At 33.1% G+C, this 24,385-nt stretch overlaps 1 protein-coding gene and 1 pseudogene across 1 annotated transcript; both read left to right on the forward strand.

Annotated features, from left to right (window-relative positions):
* The first annotated feature begins 253 nt into the window (after positions 1-253).
* LOC114400424 lies at positions 254-1,689 on the forward strand (annotated as a pseudogene).
* A 7,581-nt stretch (positions 1,690-9,270) lies between these two features.
* On the forward strand, positions 9,271-15,830 carry LOC114400428 (late embryogenesis abundant protein 2-like). Its single transcript, XM_028362868.1, has 2 exons — positions 9,271-9,595; positions 15,688-15,830. The coding sequence occupies exons 1-2, from the start codon at positions 9,271-9,273 to the stop codon at positions 15,828-15,830; spliced, it is 468 nt and encodes a 155-aa protein (XP_028218669.1).
* The last annotated feature ends 8,555 nt before the right edge of the window (positions 15,831-24,385 follow it).

The raw sequence follows: 24,385 nt of genomic DNA on the forward strand, positions 1-24,385 counted from the left end.
TCATATCTTTTTTGTTTTCCCCAATAAAAAACTAATTTACCACTATGGGACAATGCAAAAAGGAAGATGGATCTCCATTCCATAGAATAAAACTAGAGACAAAAAGATATCCAACAAACATATTTAAAGCCTTTTAATTAAGTGTTACTAGAAAAAAGTTTGGTTTTCAACAGAATAGTGATGAACCTGATTTGGCCGAAGCAGAACTGGATGACAGTCTTTGCCTCCTTGCTTTATCAGCTTTTTGCAAGTAATGTTAATGAGATTGGTGTTTGGTCCTTGCAAGGTAAGAAGAACCTCAATAGATTAAGTATTTAAATGTGCACAATGAAATGGAGATTTATAAGAAAAATCTAAATATAAAGTCGTATTGAATTATCTACATCCGATAATCAAAAGAAACCAATCCAAAAGAAAACATCATTGAAGATAAAATTTGATCAGTCCATTCTGATTATTGGAGGAGGTCCCACTGGTGTGGAACTTGCTGGAGCAAGGCTTACACTAGTGCACAAAGGAGCAAGGCTTCTGGAATTCGTAGGGGCAAAAGCCGAGGATAAGACTCTAAATTGGTTGAAATCAAAGAATGTTGTGGTCAAACTAGAGCAATCAGTTGACTTGAACGCATTCACAGATGGATAGAAGATATATCAAACTTCAAATGGAGGGACCATTGAGGCAGATTGTCATTTCTTATGTATAGGGAAACCACTTGCTTCAGCATGGCTTAAGGAAACTGTGTTGAAGAATGACTTGGATGGTCAAGGTAGGATCAAGGTAGATGAAAGATTGAGGGTCAAGGGCCGGAACAACATTTTTGCAATTGGAGATGTTACAGACATTCCGGTAAGTTCTTGCCATTAGTAACAAGTATTCAGCTTCTCACAATTATATATTGTAGTTACCTTCTTTTATAACAAACTCAATAAGTTACTAAGTCTTGTGTTGTTTTGTATTATTCTCATGAGCTACACTAAGGTCATGGTTTATTGCCTAGGTTTTGGCCAGAATTTAGTTTCTTCTTCCTGGTAATGAAAATATTGATGCAAAATGGATGAGTATATTATAAGCTAATGAAACTAGTATTCCTCAAATTCTATTTGTCTTGAGCAATTGAGTAGAGGCTTTACTACCTACCCATATCTTTCATTATTGTTCTTTAGGTCTTTTCAGTGATTTTGTTGGGAAAGTGTTTGAATCCTTGAATTCAAAGACAAAAGTTTAGCATGTGATATCAAATTTTAGAAGTGGACCTATATGCATAATTTCCTATAGATTTATGTGATTGTATTAGTATTACTTGGGATAGGAGTCTCTTTGATTTTGTCCAATATAAATTGGTTAGATGCTATAATCTGTGGCATTTAAATCTCTCTACAAACCACCTAATAGGAGGGTTTTTAATGGAAATCCATACAACAGGAAATCAAGCAAGGGTTTTTGGCACAACAACAGCTTGAAGTGGTTGTGAAGAACTTAAATGTGACAATAGAGGGAGGAAGAGAATGAAGGATGGAAAATTACAAGCCATATTCAGCAATAGCAATAGTTTCACTCGAGAGGAAAGATGTTGTAGCATAGTTACCATTCTTGACAATAAGTGGAAGAATTCCAGGATTCATCAAGTCTAGAGATTTGTTTGTTGGTAAAACAAGAAAACAAATGGGACTCAATCCTGTACACATTTGAATGTGTCCCTTAAACAATTTTCTTATTTCTAAAACTTTTTTCTCTGAATGAATACTTCAATATAGCAGTTGGCATTTCTTCTTGTTGGATGAGAAACTATAGGAAGAGTATGAAAAAATATCTCTCGACTATTTCTGTTTTTTTGTTTTTTAAGGAAATTTTCAAAACTTAATAATAGATTTTAGATCAGGAATTGACTGCTAAGTCGTGTTGAATTGCTTTAAGAAACAGTTATAAAAATCTCCATAAAAAATCAGAAGGAACTTATATAACTTTGGTTTCCTTCAAATAGATAATGTTTTAATTTCTCTGAATGAGCCAATTGGTGCTGTAAAACCAGGAGTTACTGACCAACAAGGAGAAACTAACCTTTCTGTATGCAGCTATTCATTGGAATATATCTTTTCATATTAGTATAATTCACTTCTATATATATATCAAATCATCTTTTCAATTAGAATATTCATGTGATGTATCATTTTTTTTCATTTTTCTCTGTTATTTTGGGTTTTATCTCAATGAAGTAACATAAGTTTTGAAAGAGAGCACACAAGTGTAAAGACCAGGATCAGAATTTAAAACTATATCTCTAACATGCTGATAGGGTCATAGGAATTAAAAGGTCAGTCAGAAAATGTATTGAATAAGATAGACCGAGCACAGGCTAATGGCTATGAATAGTGAAAATGAAAGACAACTTAATCCATTGATTCATGAGTTTTGAGATTCTAAAATGAAATGTCTTTAGTTTTGTTGTTTTGTTTTGCATCCTTAGGTTCTATTTTTTTCTATTAAGATTAGATACCTGTTTGCAAGAGAATTATATATATGTAGTCTCACACTCTCTCTATTCCCACCAATTAACTATCAATAACAAAAACCGACTCAGGCCCTACATGCTTATATTTATCCTATTTTGCTTAACATTCACCTGCCAATAATCTATTTGATTGAAATAAGTGAAAATCCTGTCCTCCTCCTCCCAACACCTAGGCGAGGACATTTTATAGGTCGAACAAAAAATCACTCAAGGGAATCCCAAAGAGAAAGAAAAACTAGATTTCATATCAATTAATTACCAACTGCATCATTTAAAACAAAGCCACAGAGCTCCACCTGATCAGTTTGAGACATCATCATATTATAAATCAAACAAGTACTAATACTATGCAATCATCTATCTTTCATACTTCTAGTATCGTGTTTAAATTATGATGCATATCAAATCATCATGAAATTCCTCCAAGGTCATTATTTGAGTTTGTTAAAACAGGCATTTAATATGTCATGCACATTTCAGATAAATTTCAAAGTGTACAAAAAAAATTCAGATGCTCAGGTAAATATCTGAAAATATAACCAAAGAAGCTTTTAAACACTACTAGTGAGTTGTATGAAAGGAAAGAAAATAAGGTTTATCATTTTGTACTTGAAAAAAAAACACGCATTATATATTTTTCTTACCTGTTTTCTTTTACTATTCTGTCCCACACCAATAGAAGGAGAATGACTGGGATTCACTGATTGAGCTTGCAGTAATTCACTTTGGTCTAATGCATACTTGTTTGGCACTCTTATTTCTGCCTCCTACACAGCATCAAACACAGTCATGCCAAGTTATTCCCAGTGTTTTCATTTTAAAACTAGAATACATTATCTTCTTTTGCTTCAAATGTTTCAAGTATAAAGATACATCACTTGGGAAATTAAAAGCATCAATTTCCTTTTTGCTACTAGCCTAGCTATCTTTCTTCCCCTTGGTTATATATGGTTCAAATTTATTCCACATATTGGGCATTTTGAAAGAATGAATAGTTAAGGCTTAAGTAAATATTCTTTATGTTTTACATGCTTTGTCAAGACATACAATTCTAACAGATGTACTAATTCGTAGCATCAAATCAACAATAGTAAACCAATGTGAAGTGGCTCTCTTACCTTTCAAAAATTAACATATATTCTAGAAAAAGCAAAAATAATGTTTATATTCCAGGTAAATACTGCTGAAGAATATATGTTGGCCCAAGTAATCACAGAGCTAGCTAATATTTTCAAAAACTAATAAGTCTAAGATGAGGTATTTCGTCGATCGAAAACAAAATCTAACTTTGTGTTATAGTGAGAATACTGTATATTAAGTTTAGCTATAAACTTCATTTCATTTAAATAGAACTTTTAAAATATAAACTACTCCCATGCAGACATCTTAACTATTTTTTTTTTTGTAAAGTAAAACTTTTGTTGTATTTCAAGGTGCTCTAGTCAATGGAATTAATCCTTCTTATTTGGTGTACCATGTTGGCTACACCAAATTGTATCTTCGAGCTGGGCAGGTATATATCTAAAGTCCAAGTTTTCTGTGCAGGGTGGAAGTCATACTTTATACTTTTTGTTTTCTTCCACTGCTTCATGTTGGTTGGATTTATAACTACCTCTCATTAGTTTGGCATTGGAATCATATTTCATGTTCAATTGCACTTTGAAGAGTCGTATGCTAGTCAAAGTTTATCAACCATTTGTTTTTGCTAAATTATTATTTTCTGCTACATAAATTAGTATCTTGTTTTTGAACCATGATTCTTTTGCGTAGCAGAATTTTAAATTATATTATGTTTTGGTTGAGTTTACATTGTGGTATCTCTTAGTTATTCTTGTGTTTTGTAGATTGATGCACTGGGGAATAAGAAAAAACAGGTTTTGCAGGGAATACTTGAGATTCAAAAATGCTTCCGTGGTCATCAAGCTCGTGGTTATTTCTGTGAACTTAAGAATGAAATGACAACATTACAATCATGTACTGCCAGTAACTATATAATTTTCATTTGGAGCTAAAGTATCAATTATTGTAGGCATTATGCACATTTTCTTCATTTTAATGAAGATTTGTGAAGTAAATGTTTTCATAAAAATATAATGATAAATGAAATGTCAGTGCAATTTGGCTGGTACTTCCAAAATATTATTCAAAAACCTAATTGATGCTCTTTGAATTAAGAACTTTAGATGTCTAAATCAATGACTCAAATCATAAAATTTTCATGGCCTCTCAGGTGCTTATTTATAACTTTAGTTCTACTTTGTTTTTAAATTGCTATTTTTGTTGCGTTGCAGTTATTCGTGGAGAAAATACAAGAAGGAGATATGGTGTTATGGTGAAGTCTTCAATAACAATTTATTCTAGAAAACTGGAGGAGATCCATGCAATCATACTATTACAATCTGGTTAGAATGATTATGCTTTATGTCAAAAGTTATTGGAGATGATATTGATTTGCTTATCATTTGTTTCCTTTTCTTGCAATAATTCGAGGTTGGCTGGTAACAAGGGATGCTAGTCATCTAAATAGGTCAAAGACATATCCTGAAAATGCTAAACCTAGGCGAAAGTCATTTATGGAAATAATACCAGAAGTAAAGGTATTTTGCTGTGAACTTACATTAGTCTTGTTTTCTCCATGTCTTAGTTTAGATATCTCCATCTATGTGGTTATTTTTCAGTTGTATTACGTTAAAATGTAATTTTTCCCGTTCTTATTAATTCTCTCAGATGAAAACTTGTGATGATTTAGAGTTCAAAATCTAAGTTCATGCAATTTTCTGTAAGTTTGAAATCAAGTACTTTAATACTCCACCGAGCATTCCATACCGCTTGATGTAGGACTTAGACACCCCATAATACCCAAGTCCCAATCATATTCAGTTCATTTTAACCCACCAACCACTACTATTTCTTAGGCTAGTGTCTATGGGTGAGGGAAATTGAGATTACCAATGTTTTTTAATGTATAAAAACAAGTTATACCTGTTTAAGATTCCTGTCATTGGTATGCACTGATTAAAATTAGCTAGAATGTATATTAGCAATGTTTGCTTAGCATATAAATTCTTTGATATTATGGGAGACACGAGAGTCACTTTTCGAGAGACACTTTTCAAATAACCAATTTGAAATTATGCTTGAGACGTCAACCATGGAGTTGATATACCTTTTGAGGGATTGGGTGCAAAGACATTGGAGGAAATTAAAAGATCTAAACATGTTGGCCATTGACTTAGAAAAGATTTATGATAGGGAGTCTTGTGGAAGGCATGGGAGAATAGGGGAGTTCGTGTTGCTTACATTCAGGCCGTATGTCGCTAATGATATGTATGATGAGGTTAAACCAACATGCACACACACATGGTGTGGCCATCGAGGATTTCCCTATAACTATAGGTTTATACCAATGGTTAACCCTGTGCCTTATTCCTTTTATTTTGGTTTTGAATGTTCTTATTCATCATACCTAGGAGCTTGTGACTCAGTGCATGCTTTTTGCACATGATATATTTCTAATGGTAGAGTTGAGAGATTGAATTGATGGTAAACTAGAGTTAGGGGGGAAGCTTAGGAATCACTTGGTTTCCATTTAAGTAGAAATAAAATGGAGTATACAGAATGCTTGTTCAATATTATACATACTAGCATTGACTGAGGTAAAAATTGGAGATAATATGTCCCAAGTCACACAGTTTAGTTATCTTGGATTTATCAAACAAATGGCAGAGGAAAAGAGATGCAAATCATAGGATTCTGAATAGGGTGGATTAATTTAGTTTATATATATATATATATATATATATATATATATATATATATATATATATATATATATATATATATATATATATATATATATATATATATTGGCACACAAATATGTTCTAAAAATATAAGTTCCTTTGAGCAAACTAGAGAAAGTTATGATTCAATTGTCTATAAAAAATTTATAAATTTTCCCCTTAAGGAAGATTAAAAAACAAAGTTCATTGTTTCCAGCTTTCACTGGTAAACAACCAAATATAAAAATATTATGTCTTTGTTATTGGTAATTGTTCTAACTATCATTTAAACCTTTTAGCTGAATGGTACCAAAAACTATTTTGATGGTGTGTTTCAAAACATAACAAACCCCACCCTCATTCTTGATTTAGCAGGACTTGTCCAAAGAGCCGGTTCAGAATCTGGTTTCAGCTTTAGCAGGACTCCAAAGGCGGGTTGACAAGGCTGATGCAATTGTGGAGCAAAAGGAAGAAGAAAAAGCCATTATTGTAGTAGTGGTAGGAGAAATCATTGAAAGAGATCTCAAATTAAATAATTAATATATCTAAAATTTTGATTTGTAAAATAAAAAAAAAAGTATTCAAATCATAGAGATGTTCAAAAATCAGAATCCTAAAGCAGAAACATATTTTTTCTTTCAATATATTTGATAATTTTTTTTTAAAAAAAATATAGTTAAACTCAGTTGATATTTTAAATTTATTTTATTAACCATTAATGTAACATAATTCAACTATACTATATGTAAATAACTTGTTTATAGATAGTATTATCTTATGCAACCAGATGGATTGTTTTTTTAATAATAACTAGAAATCAAACACAAAATTATACGAATTAATATATTAAAATTAATTTTTTTAACAAAATTATAGGAATTATAAAAATCAAACTCTTATTATCATTTGTAACACGACCTTATTATTTGAATCAAATTTTTTTAATAACCTTATTACAGTTAAACCAGAAAAGCAAAAAGTTACCCATTCAATTCTTTCTTTTCCGGTAACTGTTAATATCCATTATGTCTCTAGCAATCAAGTCTTGAATAGAGAACATTAGGAGTGAAAATAGGTAGGTGTTGGGCAGGCTTAGTTGCCCATGCAATGAGGGAAAAAGTGAAAAGATACTAAAGTCAACAGGTGCATGTTTGTGCAGTTTGGTTTAGTTGTTATCTTAAAGGTAAAACATTTGAATTTTTTTGGCTTCCATCAGGTCAACATTACTATATTTGACTATCCAGGGCCCAAAAGAGGCTAAGGGGTATAGCATATTTGACTTACTACTATTTATATTTACAGAGAAAACTAGGCCATTTACATTGGAACACTGCATATATATTATAACAAAAAGGAATTAAAATGTCCAACCCCTACAATTTCTAGATCTAACTAACATGGTAATTAACTAATGAACAAATATAAAAAAAATCAACTAAACTTATTGCATATCAACATAAATTCACAATGCCTATATATTTAGAAGCTTAAGATCCTGAGTGCTGATAGTATAATACCTTTATGGATCTAACTCTGCTTAAACCTTTTTGCACTCTACTCTCCAGGTTCTTTAATTTCTTTAGACTAAGAGAGCTAACAGCATCACGAAGGATGTGCCTGGAATGCAAAAAATGACATTGAATTTTTTCATTTCAATGGAGAATTTTGTTGAATAATATTTTTAATAGAATGTAACATTGACCTGTTTGGATTCTGAATGTCTCTGATTTGTCTTTTTAATTTTGGCGTGTCTTGATAAAAACTGTTATTCATAAAAAGTGTCAACCAGTTAGAGAAACCTTGTGGAGGAGCATTTTTTCAACTAGCTGCAGCTGATACCATTTTTTCTACTAAATTGGTTTGTGCAATTTTCTCAACAAGAATTTTTACAGGTTTGTCACTGTTAAGTAAAAATCTAAATTCAAAAGATTTTCTAAAAAACCGTTACCAAACACACAACAATAACAATAAATGTCTTATCTAGTGATGAAATAAACACAGCATATGTTCTACTCTAGTCACTCATGCCTTTCAGTGGTCTTCTTTTTATATGTCAAAATAATTGCACCAATATGTCTTTGTGTACAATTCTTGCCCACACAACATTATTAAGATTTTGAATTAAAAAAAAAATCTATTTATAGATTCCTTATGTGTCCTTTTAATTAGAGCAGTTGATAACAACATTGTTTTGGTAAATATTCCTCAAAAGCAAAACAACTTCACAGAGGAACCAATGATATTGTTTGGTACAAAGAGACCAAATAGGCAGCAGAATGTGCAAAAGCTCAAGCAGAAGCTGAGCTTTCCAATGCTAAATAGACAGTGAAAGATCTTTTCTCTATGATTGGGGAATCTATGTACAAGGCAAAAGCCGAAATGCGAGACATGGCACCACTAAAGAAGTATGTCAAACCGAGAAACGATGATAATCAGTATTCACAAGTTATGACAGAATTGGAACATGCTAAGCGGGAATTGTTCCAACTTAAGCTTCATGTGGGTTCTATTTTGGAGGAGAAATTGCAAGCGGAGAACAAAGTCAAAGCATCGAGATCCAGCATGTTGTCCTTCTCAAGAGTAGCACAAAAACTGAGGAACAAGATTGAGGAAGCCAGTGAAGAACAATTGGTGGTTTAATTGGACAAAATGGATGCTTTGAATGAACTTAGAGACATTGAACAACTTCAAAACACAAGGAACAAATTCAAAGAGGCCATTCAAGCGATAGATGAGACAAAAGAGCTCGAAATGAAATTGGCCACAACATTGTTTGATATTGATATGTTGAAGAATGAGTTCAAGTTTGTTAACAAAATAGGGAAAAGGTTACTTCAAAGAGGTGGTCAGAGCATTGAGCATATAGAAGAAGATTAATCAAGACATGTTGGTGTGTTAGAGCCTAGAAAAGAAGAAATAGAGGCAGCAAAGAAAGACTTGGCTTCCATTACAAAACAAGTTTTTAAGTTTATGGCCTCTATGGATGTCACAAGAAATCAACTGAAGCATGTGAGTGCAGCCACGATTCATTTAAAGAACAAGGAATCAAAAATTGGTGCAAAAGTTCGAAACCTCAGTTACAAGCTCTTGAGAGCAAAATCTAAATTAGAAGCCGTGTCTGCTGCAAAGGAAAAGACCAAATCAATAGTGAGTAACTTGACACAAACTCTTGATAAGCTCAAGTCCAAAACAAAAGCAGCAAAAAAAGAAAAAGACCTTATAATAAATGGAGAGGTTGCAGAAACTAAAGAAGAGATTAAAAAGGCCTTGTTGGAGATAAAGGTGAGTGAGGAAAGATTTCAAGGTGCCATGGAGTGTGCAGTGAGAAACCTAGAATGGGAAAAGGGGAGGCTTTATTTATGGGCTTCTACACTAGTTAATTTAATTAATTACTTTTATAATATCATTTTAAAATTATCTTTTTCTTATTTTTATAGGATGAGAAATAAGAAGAAACCTGGATACATTTTTAAGTTTAACTCATTAACTGTACTAGAGTTTAAAAATTTATAGGAAGGGGACCATGCAACCATGATTTTAACTCTGCAGAACCTGCAGTCATGATTTAAAGACTGAAATTAAATTTTCCTTTTCTCATACATAAAATATTATTAAGGATTTATTTTCAACTTTTCTTCATCTTGGAGAGTATATATAGCCTTGTTTAATTTGGATCATAAAAATAGAAGAAAACATCAAAGCAAGATTAGTTGGTACATTAAACCTTGTTCATACTATCTAGCTAGTCTGCCTTGTCTAGTAGGGGGTGTTCTTAATTACTATGACCATGTTATGTTGACTCAACTATTCCATAATCAAAGTCAAACTACTTGAATCCCAAAATTACAATCTAAGTAAATTAAACAATCCTTAGTTGTGTCTTCAAATAGAAATAAATGAATTAATAAGGCCAGTGAATTGAACCAGCTTGCTGCTTTCCCACATACTGAGCATTGTTAACATGTAATAGGAAAACACTTCCTCTATTACTCATAAAAAAACACTCCCTCTGTTTTGGAACAGCTGATTTTGGAAGGATAGAATGAAAAAAGAAAAAACAGATTGAAGAAATACTAAATACTAATAAATGATGTCACTAGAAAGAAAAGATTTTCAAAAAAAAATTAGGTGAAAATAAGGTATCTAAAAAATTGCATTTTTTCACCCTTTTGGAGCTACAAGCAGTGAAATCATCAGAAGCTTTAGCCTTGGAGAAGCTCAAGATTCTTAGGGAGAATGCCATGAAAGACATAATTATTAATGTAACAAAGCCTAGTTTGTTAATTATCATATCTAAGTTTCAATATGACTATTTGAGAAATCATGCAGGGAAGGCAAATGAAATTGCTGAGAAGGTAAGCAAGTGCCTAACCTAGCTGTAAGGACCATAGAGAAAGCCTTGCTCTTCACGAACTCCCTGATTCAAAGGAACTCCGAGCCATAAGAAGAGTCGTCCACGTGCATCGTTGGGTTGATCGAATGGAAGAACGGCGAAGAGGGCTACGTTGCTTCAATGTCAATGTGTTCACTGAGAATAGGCAAGAGGGGCTAGGGTTCAATATAACAAAGAGGGGCTAGGATGAAAGGTTTTTTACGGGCTTTGTTTTTTTTAACCCAATTACGACAGTTTTTTACTAAAACCCATCGTAAAGTTTATTACATATAACATTCTAAGGCGGTTTTTAATAACCACCTTAGAATGTATGTCGTAAAATGCAATTTTTTTAGAATAATTACAAAAATGCCACCGCATCACTATTTAAATCGGTTTTCTAAATAACCATCGTAGCACAGGTGACGTAAAAAGCAATATTTGTAGTAGTGATCCTTTCATAAAAAGCTTTGAGTAATCGATTACATGGTTTTAGTAATCGATTACCAGTGACAAGTTTTGAATAAAAATCAAGAGATATAACTCTTCCAATGGTTTTCAGGCTTTTCTAAAGGTTATAACTCTTCTAATGGTTTTCTTGATCAGACATGAAGAGTCTATAAAAGCAAGACCTTGACTTGCATTTGAAAAACAATTATTACAACTTTTTCATATATTCTTTTACAACCTTTGAATCTCTTTGACCATCTTCTTGAACTACTTCTTCTTCTTCCTTTGCCAAAAGCTTTCTGAGTTTTCTGGTTTCCAAACTTTGTTCTTTCACAGAAAACAAAAGTGTGTTATTCATCTTTTTCATTCTCTTCTCCCTTTGCCAAAAAGAATTCGCCAAGGACTAACCGCCTGAATTCTTTTTATGTCTCTCTTCTCCCTTTTCCAAAAGAACAAAGAACTAACCGCCTGAATTCTTTTGTGTCTCCCTTCTCCCTTGTCAAAGAATTCAAAACGACACAGTCCGAGAATTCTTTTGATTCTTCCCTTTCCCATAAACAAAAGATTTCAAAGGACTAACCGCCTGAGATATATTTTGTTTCCCCTTCACAAAGTTTCAAAGGACTAACCGCTTGAGAACTTTGTCTTAACACATTGGAGGGTACATCTACTTGGGTTGTTGTAACTGAGAACAAGAGAGGGTACATCTCTTGTGGATCAGTTCAAGTGGAGGGTACATCCACTTGGTTGTTCAAAGAGAACAAGGGAGGGTACATCCCTTATGGATCTTTGCTTGTAAAGGATTTTACAAGGTTGAAAAGAAATCTCAAGGACCACAGGTCGCTTGGGGACTGGATGTAAGCACGAGTTATTGGCGAACCAGTATAAAACTCTTGTGTTTATCTTCTTCTTCCCTACACTTTTAATTTCCGCTGTGCATTTTAATTATCGCTTTTACTTTTGGTTAAGTTTCTATTTTAGTTCTTTACTTTTTTAACATTATAGTAAAAGCCTAATTGATTTCAGTAACATTAAGAATGATAGATTTTTTATTAGTAAAGGTTCATTAATAATTAATTCAACCCCTCATTCTTAATTATTCCGAGACCACTTGATCCAACAGGCAACTCATGAAGGGGAACACCAGCACTGCTTGTGTAATTAAAGGAGGGAGTTCTATTAATAATATTCTTGCATCCCAAACGATTCCTTGAACCATCTAAAAAGAGTGAACACCACAAGGGTCCATGCGTGTCATATCCATTTTTTTTTCTTTTTCATTTTATAATTTTTAAACAAAATAGTAAGATACAGATAAGTACATAAACGAAAATAATAATTAAACGTAAAATGAAATAAACAAACAAAACCAGGGTTCACAATGAAAAAGAAAAAAAAAAGGGTTCACTCGTACCTCCATAAAAAAGATTAAAGAGATGTTATGATCATATGCATCTGAAAAAAGTGAACACCACAAGGGTCCACGCGTGTCATTCTGTAGCAAAGGTTTGGTTCGGTGGCTGATGCGGTGGCACCACAAGGATAAATTTCTTTAATCCCTCTTATAAAAATATCATTTGAAAATATAAATCCATCCTTCTTTGGCATTCCATTCGAACTCTAACAATACTAAGAATCCTCTTCGTTCTCATTCCCTTCATGAACTTTTTTTCCATATAGAAAGAAAGTGCACGTAGAGTTATGTTTAATGAATGATGAGCTTTGTTTCACATAGAAAAAGTTAGAAAAAACAAATAACAAAGTCATCCTACATATATTGATAAATTTAACAGGTACGTAATTGTGAGAGAGAGATCTTGAAAGGTATATTCTCAATGTGTATCTTATTGAATGGAAAGCATCACACTACTAAAAAAGGCTTTTTAACGACTGTTAAAAAGACCTTTTAACGACGGTTGTAAACCGTTGTTGTATGTAATGACGTTAAAAACAAAATATTTTTTACAATCGTTGTTATATTAACCGTCTTAGAAAGTAGGATGTTTTCTAAAATGGTTATTTACTAATAACCGTCTTAAAAAGTGATGTCAGACAAATTTTTCTAAAACGGTTATTACTAAATAACCGTTTTAGAATATATATTTTCTAAGACGATTACTAATAATCGTCATAAAAAGTGATGTCAAACAAGCTTTTCTAAGACGGTTATTACTAAATAACCGTCTTAGAATATATATTTTCTAAGACGGTTATTTACTAATAACCGTCTTAAAAAGTAATGTCAAACAAGCTTTTCTAAGACGGTTATTACTAAATAATCGTCTTAAAATGTATACTTTCTAAGACTGTTATTAAAAAATAATCGTCTTAGAAAGTATGCATTCTAAGACGATTATTCGTAATAACCGTCTTAGAAACTTCTTAAATACCATGAGAAATAATATTCCATTGTGAATGATTTAAACACACTGTTATCAAGGAAAATTCTCCAATTTTAATTAGATAGCAATACAACAGCAAGGGTCATAAACTACCAGCCTAAAACAGGTCATAATCAACATTCATGAAATATATGTTGTAACATTAAACTTGATAATTGACTAAGCACTAACATAAATTTAAAAGGAAAATGAAAATATGTTACAGAGTTCTAATTAACATCAAAAGAAATTTTGATAGAACCAAGTATAATAAAGTTTTTTGGCAGTAACTAATTGTAATAATACAGTAATTAATAAAGAGATTCCTATTACAAACATGTTAAAACAATAATAATAAAAATAATAACTATAACTATAAACTTGCTCCAAAGCCACTTTAGTTCAGTTGGCTTCTAGACAACTTCGTCAACATGAGTTGAATTAATTGAGTGAAGTGCAGAAGCTTTTTACATAATTCAAAATAAGCATCCTATGGAAATAAACTAAAGACAAACTAATAATAAACATACTAGAACTTACCCAGGTAATGTGTTCAAAAGATAAGTAACCTCTATCACCAAAAATGAAATTTGTATCAGCCTCCTTTGACAATAAGCACATTTGACCAGTCAGTATTTGACTGATATAGTTTTTAATTTATTATAAATTAAATTAAAAAAATTGAATTAATTAATAAGTAACATTTATTCCCAACAAATATTATTATAAATTAATCAAAACAAAATATTTAAATATTTTTAAAAAAATTGTAAATTAAATATCTAAAAGATTCATAAAAGACATAGCAAATATATTGTTTAATTTAAATTTTGTTTTGTTATAATTTCATAAAATTTTGCCAGACATATGTTACGTACCTAAGATAATAAACATGTAATAGGGAAGATTAGAGCCTTATAAGACATACGAAAAAAAATTTACATTTTTGTTTAACGTTGAAAGATTTTAATCATTCTCTATAATCAGAACTTGAAATTATATTGCCAAGATCTTAAAACTTATCTAAAATATGATGCTAGTAATTCTTATGGTCTTGATGGTAAAAAGTTATTTAAAGAATTAAAAGTTATTACAGACATTTTAACAATTAAATCAAAGTCAAACTTTATAATATTAACGTATTTATTTTTTTATTTTCAAGAAATATACTATTAGTAAGTTATATTTTTAGATAATTATAATTTTATAATTCCATCACTCTTAGGAGACTTAAGTTAGATAATTATAATTTATTTTTAGATATAAAAAAGGAAAATTGCATAACCATTTTGAAATGAACAGAGCAAGGTTCAAGTACCTTGCTACCGTTCTGTATTTTGAAACTCATAGAGAGAACCCACTTTTTGCTTTTTCTACATAATAAAGAAAATTTATCCATGATAAAGAGCTTGATACCAAGTTATTAATTCACAATAGCTAAAAATATCAGAGGTTGGAGATTTATTCTAACCAACTCATTCACCAATTAACTTCAAATGACACCATTGAAGTAGCAAGGGCATCTAATATAACACAAAATTTCATTTTCAATTTAGCATAACAAAAATAATAATTGGCTCAGCATTAATAAACTAGAGATATGTAACATCAATCAGAAACAACAATTTAGATAAAAAAGAATCCTTCATCCATGATCAGGTTTTGATAGGCTTACCTTCAAAATATTTCATCACTAGCAACTGCATAATTGTATAAATACCCAGAAGGCCAGAACCTTTATTATACCTTAAATTAGTTCCTTCTAGCAAACATAGCAACAAGACAAGTAATTGAGGTTAAGCCACTGTGAAAGATTAATTAACACTAAAATTTACCTACCACGACCAAGTCTTATACTTTACAAGAACTTTGCTGACTTAGCTCTTGCTTTGAGGGTATCTTTCTTTGACTATGCCTCCTATATCTTACGCTCCAAAAGTTGTTGAGAAAAAAAAATTGTTACATGCATTACTCCAACATGATTCCCAAATAGTGCTAATAAATATATTATCAAAGGAAAAAATTAGTATTACACATCTATGAAATAAAAATATATTAATCACTTATTTTTCATCTTTGGTGAGTTTGTTTAATTTTTTTAATAAAATAAACAGTCTTCAATTTTTCTCTAGTATTTGTGTAAATTGTTTTTATTTAAAATAAATATTTTTGTTAATAAATATTTTTCTCCAGTGAGGGAAGGGAAGGACAACACCAAAGGGTTCCTGCAGCAGACAAGGGAGAAGGTGAAGGGCGCGACCCAAGGTGCTACAGAGACTGTGAAGAAAACCCTTGGCTTGGGTCAGCATGATGAAGACAATCGCAAAAATTACTAGCTACTACTATAATTAAAGTGCTTTCTCGTATGGTTTACGCAACATGACTTTTAAGTAATCTGCTTTTCCCTGCACTCCTACGTAAGGAGTTTACTATTATCCGCAGTTTCTATTCTCTAGCTAGTTTCATCATGTATGTTCAATGCTATATATAGCCTTGAATTAATGTCAACTATGTTCTAATAATGCTACACCCTTGGTTTGTATTTTTTTTAGGTACATTATTACACTCATGTGTCTCAGGTATGCTAAATCAAAATCAACATAACTCATACACTTCAAATGGAATTATAATTTGCCAACTACTAGTACTACATAAAATAATTTCACAATATAAAGTATGAATTTAATTGAAATACTCACCGGAAACTTTGGAAGTTATTAACTAAAATTTATTGAATTTTAAATTAGTTTCTAATACTATCCATATATTAAAATTAAGCTCTAAAAAGAAGCAATACATCTCATTGGTTTAATGATGGTTGGAAAACATATATTATTCCTTTACATAAATATCCCCCTAACATATGAAAAATATATTATTCTTGTCATAATTAACACAAACCACAGATTGTATTAACATGTAGACAATTCATATCTGCAAGCTGAAAGTTTAAACAATAGCAGTTGTGTTGAAAATTTTCAAAGCAAGACACATTCTTTTCATTGTTGAAGAAGAAGAAAATATACCTTTTTGAAAGGTGTCACACCCTAAGGATTGTTGGGATGTTCAGGCTCCCCACTTATGACTAGGCGTCCTGCAGGGTCTGACTGTACATGGACCTAGTTTTAGAAAAGCATACATATTATACATGGTCATCCACAATTCCATTTCAGACATTCAGTAGTGTGAGATATACATTTAAGATTATAGCTAATTGCATCAAAAGCTAACAAAGTTCAATAAAGGAAAATTTTCAACAGACCTTACAAGTGATAAAATAAAGGCTAGAAAAGGAAAATTTAGAATCAGTCTACCACTTTAACTTTAGAAGTTAATTCTGATTTGTCATCTGCCGAAATGAAAATCTTTAAATAGAAGTTGAATCATCTTTTTCTTTTCCTTTTTTTTTTAAAAAGAAAGTGGGGTTTATGAAACAGCTAGTTCAAGACATCACAACTTACAATAATAATTTCCCACTCAAGGTTGAAGGTCCAGATTATTCTATAAACAGGTAAACTTGTCCTTATATACATTGAATTTCCCACTCACTTCTATGACTTTTGCATGTCTCCCATGTTGCAACTTCCTCTCAAAGGAAGAGGAGAAATGGCAAAAATAATATGCTAAATTTTCATCACAACAACCCAGATTAATACAGATAAAAGAAGTATAACAACCAGAATGCTTACCTCTTCCCTCGACAGGCCAGGAACTAAAGCATATACCTAAAAGCAATCTTTCTGCACAGAAGAGTTTTCATTGAAATGAGTAATTGCATATATGACTCCCAAAAGCTCTAGAAGAATGTTCTTGATTACATGTTGTTTCAAATTCAAAATAAGCTAAATCCAAACACAAGAAATTAGTGAAATTTTGGTGATGCCAAATGAGATTTTCCAATAATTCCCCATCTTATATATATTTTCTAATGCTACAGAAAGCAAAAATACAAATTACATATCACCTGATTTTCAATATTTATAGGCTCTGGATGAGAAGCAACAGGAACATTCAGCTCACCACCTTTTATTTTATGTCTTTCATAATCAAGAAGTGTCTGGTGTAGGATACCATAGACAGCAAGAATGAGGCAAGGGTTAATAGAAATGGATAACAAACTGCATAGTACTAAAGGCACAATATCTGATACAATTTATGAATATTTTGCAAATAGGAAAAATACTAATGAAATTAACATATATGTCATATTAACCTCTAAATCAAGCATAGTTAGATATTTATAGCCAACAGTCAGAAAGCAAACAAACAGGAAATGTATCCCATGTCACAGCCAAGTATTAATAAGTTAGTAGAAAATTTAGGGGCACGAGAAAACTATGTAAATGGTATGAAATCTTCTCCAATAAGGTTATAGCATGAATGTCATTATCTTAATAGCCAGAAAAAGAATGGTAACAATGTAACACAAATTGTCCAAGCAATTTAGGTAAATGCTAATTATCTACATCAAAAGTCAATATTAAAGCACAAACAAAAGACATACTTGTAAGCTTTAAAGGAACATCATCAAAGCACAGATATAAACTATACGTGTAATTAGTAAAAGCAATTAATAATAACAAAAATCTAAAGTATAACTTATTAATGTGCAATCACCTTCTCATAAAATCCCCGAAAAGTCCATGAGACAGTGGTACATGTCCTGCATAGGTTGAAGACGGAGAACTGTATTAATATATTATATTATATTATGACTTATGTATCAATTCCTTTCAAACAACTCACAGTATTCCAACAACCTCCCCAACTCCCCACCCACCAATAAAAAGGAAAAGAAAAGCTAAAAAATGTGCAGTTAGTCTCTTTATCACCAACAAAGTATTACACAAATGCTATATACAAGTATCTTAGCATCATCTGAAAGCTAAGAAGCCAACTACATAATAAAAGTTTCAAATTAATTAATAATAACATGGCGCAAGCCTTGATTTAAATCCACTAATGCCAACAACAAAAAAAGAAGAAGAAATTCAGAAACCATGAAATATATTACACAAATGGCAGAAGAGAACAAAGCAAGATGGAACATACCAAGCGGAATCAAACAACGACACTTCCACCTCCACCGGAACTCGAAGCTCCATTCGAATTCAAAGAAGCAGAGTTAACCACTCTCTCTTCCTCATATTCCTTATCATCCGCCTCCTCGTGCGCATTGTCAAATCCCTAATCCGAAGTCGAAGCAGATCGCGCCTCCTTCTTCTCAGATCCTCATCGTCTCTTCCTTGTGGATCCTCATTGCCAGAGCGATCCTCCGCCTCATCGTGTTCCTCGAACTCCTCGTCATCGTTATCATCATCGTTGTTGTCTTTGTCATTCTCCTCATCGTTGTCCCAGCCACCAAGCTCGATCTTGAGGAAATCGTTCTACGGAGAACAGCTTGGCGGTGGCGGGGGCGGAGACGATGCATCGTCGTCACGCGTCGACTGAGCAATTAGGTGAAAGACCTGGAGGAACTGCGAGCCGAAGTAAGGGTCATCGGAGGAGGCAGAGGGGGAGCGAGAGCGCGACGACTCTAGAGGTTGGGAGGTGCCATTGTTTTTGTTTACAGGCTCTAGAGGTTGGGAGATGCGTATGGTTTAGAGGTTTGGAGAGAGAAAGGGAGAGATTGAAACAGATAAAGAGTTTAGAGGTTGGGAGTGAGGGGGATATGATGGGGCGCGGACGTGCCTAATTTTTTTAAAACAAAGAGGGTCATATATAAAACCCGACATTGTACGCTTTCACAAATACATTCTAAGGCGGTTTTATAAACAACCGTCGTAGAACAACTTATTTAAATCTCAATATTTACAAAAATGCCATCGACATGCTTTTTAAAGCGGTTTTCTGAAGAGCGTCGTTGAAAGCACGTTGTTAAAAATAGTTTTTTTTAATAGTGTCAGGCTATTAAATAGCCATACATCGCAGAGCAAAACAAAAAGATAGCAAAACAGAAAAATGCGATAAATAAGAAATTATTACTGATAGACTCCTAACTGACAAGACCTATTCAAAAGGAACATCTATATGCTTGCTACGTCCATGCATTACTGGGTTTCTTGATAGTTTGATGGTAAAACTACTATCACACTGAATAGTTATGGACTCTTGCTCAGTTTGATCAAGTGTCATGAGCAACCTCTTTAGCCAAATAGCTTGACAGGAACATGATGCTGCTACGATGAATTTTGCCTCAGTGGTTGACAAACTTAAAACTGGTTGTTTCTTAGAACACCATGATATAGCTGCAAATCCAAAAAGGAAGACATTTCCAGTTGTACTTTTTCGATCATCCACATCCCCAGCATAGTCACTATCAGTATATGCTATGAGTTTATCACTTCCTCCCTTGTAAAAAATTCCAAACTCAGTAGTTCCTTGTATATACCTCAGTACCCTATTTGCTAGGTGTAGATGGAGCTGAGTGGAATGCTCCAGATACCTACTCAAAAGACTTATAGCAAACATCAAATCTGGACAAGTTGAAGCGAGATACATAAGACAACCCACCATTTGCATGAAGCACATTTTATCAACCTGTTTTCCTCCCTCATCCTTACAAATCTTAAAACCAGGAACAATTGGAGTTTGAACTGAGTTGTTCTGCTTCATCCCAAACCGTTGTAACATCTCCTCAACATACTTCTTTTGACAGATAAAGATTCCACCTGATTTCTGCAAGACTTCAAGACCCAAAAAATACTTCATTTTACCAAGATCAGTCATGTCAAACTCAAGCATTATCGAGTTCTTAAACTCAGTAAACATTGACTCGTCATTTCCTGTAAATAGAAGATTGTCAACATATAAGCTTACAATGAGAATGCTGCCCCTTTTGTTTTGTTTAACAAAAAGAGTATGTTCATATTCACATTTTTTGAAACCTTCCTTAACAAAATATGCTTCAATGCGGTTGTACCAAGCATGTGGAGCCTATTTAAGCCCATAAAGAGCTTTCTTTAATTTGTACACCTTTTCTTCATTCCCCTTCTACACATAACCACAAGGTTGCTCAACAAAGACATCTTCAGCTAATTCTCCATGTAAAAAGGCAAACTTCACATCTAGTTAATGTATAGCCCACCCTCTTTGTGCTGCGAACGCAATTACCAACCGTACAGTCTCCATACGAGCTACCAGAGCAAAAACTTATGTGTAATCTAAACCATACTACTGAGCATATCCTTTCACTACCAGCCTTGCTTTAGCCTTGTCAACTTCTCCCTTTTCATTGAGTTTAGTCTTGTAACCCACTTTACTCCAACTACTTTAGCTCCCTTTGGCCAATCAATTAATTCCCAGGTGCTATTTTTCTCAATCGTCGCCATCTTTGCATCCATGGCATCTCTCCATTTTTCAATCTTCACAGCTTCTTCAAAATTGAGCGGGTCAGCACCAGCAGTATACAAGGAAAAGAATGATGAGTAAAATGCTATCTTTGCATCCATGGCATTTCTCCATTTTTCAATCTGCACAGCTTCTTCAAAAATTGAGCGGGTCGACACCAGCAGTATACAAGGCAAAGAATGTTGAGTAAAATGCAGCCTCTTCTTCTGACAACCCTTCAGCGGACACACAGTCTCTTAGCCAAGCCGGTTGCTTTCTACTCCTCCCTTCCACAAGTCCTTTAGAAGTTTCTTGATTAGTGACAAGAGACTCCTCCGATTGTGCATTAGCAACATCTTCTTCTACAGGAGATTCTTCGGAAACAACCTTTTCATCATCTTCCCATTCTAGCTCACATATATCAGTTGACTCATGTTTGTCCCATTCCCATTCTTCATTTTCTTCAAAAACCACATCTCTACTTACTATAATCCTTAGTGAGATAGGATCATAAAGCATGTATGCCTTTGATTCTTCGCTGATTCTGAGTAAAACACACCTCAAGCTTTTCTTATCTAGTTTAGATCTCAAATTATCAGGTACATGAGCATAAGAAACACAACCAAAAACTCTAAAATGTTGAACTGATGGCTTGATTCTTCTCCAGGCTTCTTTGGGTGTTATGTCCTTCACCGCTAGCGTGGAACTGTGGTTTAATACATGCACAACCCAATTTACTGCTTCTGGCCAAAAAGTTTTAGGCACTTTCTTTTCAATGCTGCGAACCAAATTCATGATTGTTCGATTCTTTCATTCTGCAACACCATTTTGTTGCGGTGAATATGTAGCTATTAATTGTCTTTGCACTCCATGCACATTGCAAAAGTTTTTGAATTCTTGAGATGTAAACTCTCCACCATGATCAGTGCGCAGCCCCTTGAGTGACATATTCGTCGCTTTATCAACATGTAACTTGAAGCTTTTGAAAACAGTAAAAGCCTCTGATTTTTCTGCCAAAAAATAAACCCAAGTTTTGTGGCTGAAATCATCAATAAAGGTAAGCAAATACCTTTTCTTGCTATTTGAGGCTGGCTTAATTGGTCCGCAAATGTTTGCATGAACAAGCTGCAAAATCTGTGAAGCTATCCAAGAACTTCTCATGGGAAATGAATCTCGATGTTGTTTTCCCACCAGACAATCTTTGCACAACATAGAGGGTGGCTTAAGCAGTGGTAAACCTTCCACCATTCCTTTTTGTTGCAGAGTCTGTAAGCCTTTAAAACTTAAGTGCCCAAACCTGCAATGCCACAGTTGTGCTACATCTTCTGTAACTATGTTGATAACTCCATTTACATCAAGTCTGATGTTGCCTTTTCCATTAACCACCATGTTCGAATTATTTCCCAGCTTCACTGAATCTGAAAAATTCTCATCAAGCTCAGAAAAATATTCCTTTTTTCTGCACATATGATTACTACACCCAGAGTCAAGAAACCACACATCTGTCTTTTGCTGCTTCTTTTCTTCAATATAAGCCATCAATAACATGTGTTCTTCACTCTCTGCCTGATTTTCTGCAAAATTTTCCACCCCTTTCTTACATTCCCATTGAAAGTGCCCGAGCTTGTGACAATTATAGCATTCCACGGTTGCTTTATCAACATTTTGCCTGCTTCCTCCAAAATTCAAATGCCCTATTTTGCGTCCAGCAAGACCAGCATATTGGCTACCATGAGTTACCTTCAGAGCATGTTCTTCATGGACAATATTACTCATGCGTTGTTCATGTACAAGCAAATTGCTTTGTAGCTCATCAATCGACAGCATACTCATATCCTTGGATTCTTCAATTGAACACACAACATAATTGAACTTTGGTGTCATTGACCTTAAAACCTTTTCCACCACAACAACGTCTTTAACATCTTCACCATTGGCTTTCATCTTGTTACTGATGACAAGAACACGAGCAAGGTACTCATTCACTAATTCTCCTTCCTTCATGTGAGAGGTTTCAAACTCCTTTCGCAAAGCCTGGAGATGAGCACACTTAACTCAGTTTGTTCCTTCATATTTTTGCTTCATGGAGTCCAAAATACTCTTTGATGTATCTTTGTTAATTATAGTTTCCAAAATTGAATGATCTAAAGCCTGAAACAGATAGTTCTTAGCTTTAAGATCTTTCAATTTTTGCTCTTCATAAGTTTTCTTTTGGGCCTCGGACAAAGTGACACCTTTTGCTGCTACAGAAACTCCATTTTCCACCACAACCCAATACTCCTTTGAGCGAAGAAAATTCTCCATAAGCATTGCCCAATGACTGTAGTAACCATCAAATCATGGCACTGCTGGTTGAACAAAAGCACCCTCTATAGCCATTGTTGTTGCCTAAATATTAGAAGACTGTTGCTTCTATAGAGCCCCTTGCGAGGCTCTAATATCAAATGATAAATTTAACAGGTACGTAATTGTGAGAGAGAGATCTTGAAAGGAATGTTCTCAATGTGTATCTTATTGAATGGAAAGCATCAGGCTATTAAATAGCCATACATCGAGAGCAAAACAGAAAAATGTGATAAATAAGGAATTATTGCTGGTAGACTCCTAACTGACAAGACTTGTTCAAAAGGAAATGAATCCCTAATAAAGTGGGATTTTATTAGACTTATTCCTAACATGTATAACATCTAAGAGCTATTGATATTTGACACCCATATGTTAGGAAAATGTTTTGAGAACATTTATATGTTATTTGAGAGAGATCGAGAAATAGAAAAGAGACATAGTATAACAATAACTAATTAATAAGTGATATGATAAGAAAAAAGAGAATAATAAGAGAAAAATAGATTCATATTAATAAGATTTTTATAGTGGAGAAGTGTCTAAATATCATTACTCGCCTTCAAATAGGATACTCGGATGAATCATAATAACAAGAAGAAGCATTTACATTTAGTAAAAGCAAAAAAAACTCACATATCTCGCGGTTGCACCTCAGCGAAGCTTGATCTTTCTGTTGAGGTGCAACCACGAGATATAAGTGTGTGTGTGTGTGTGTTTAGGTAAGATATTAATAACAACTAAGGGTATTATGGGGGGGACGTTATTTTATTTTTTATTATTTTTAAGTGATAATTTTTTTAAATAAATAAAAATCAAAGTGATATAATATGTAACACATGTTTGGAATCAAAAGAATTCCTAGATGAAAACCATCATCTATAAATCCAAAATGAATCATTTTAATCATTAAGAAATTAAAGAAGAAACATACTTGAATTCATGGTGACCAAATATTCTTTAGAGTTGTGCAATTTAACCTTCTAAATCAGTATTTGCTTGAGAGAACTTTTTAGCTTTCTTTCTGTCTCTTTCCGGTAATAGGATCCCAAAATAGATGAGGATGATAATCGTAAGTGGAACTTGGGAACTATAACCTTAACCATAATCCTGTGGTTATCTTTTGGATATTTTTTTATCTTAACTCATCATAAAGATAGAATTAATTATCCTTTTGTCTCTACTCATTAAATGTTCATATCCTATCTCATTAAAGCCC

This window comes from Glycine soja, chromosome 19, assembly GCF_004193775.1.
Source record: "Glycine soja cultivar W05 chromosome 19, ASM419377v2, whole genome shotgun sequence".
Taxonomy (NCBI): domain Eukaryota; kingdom Viridiplantae; phylum Streptophyta; class Magnoliopsida; order Fabales; family Fabaceae; genus Glycine; species Glycine soja.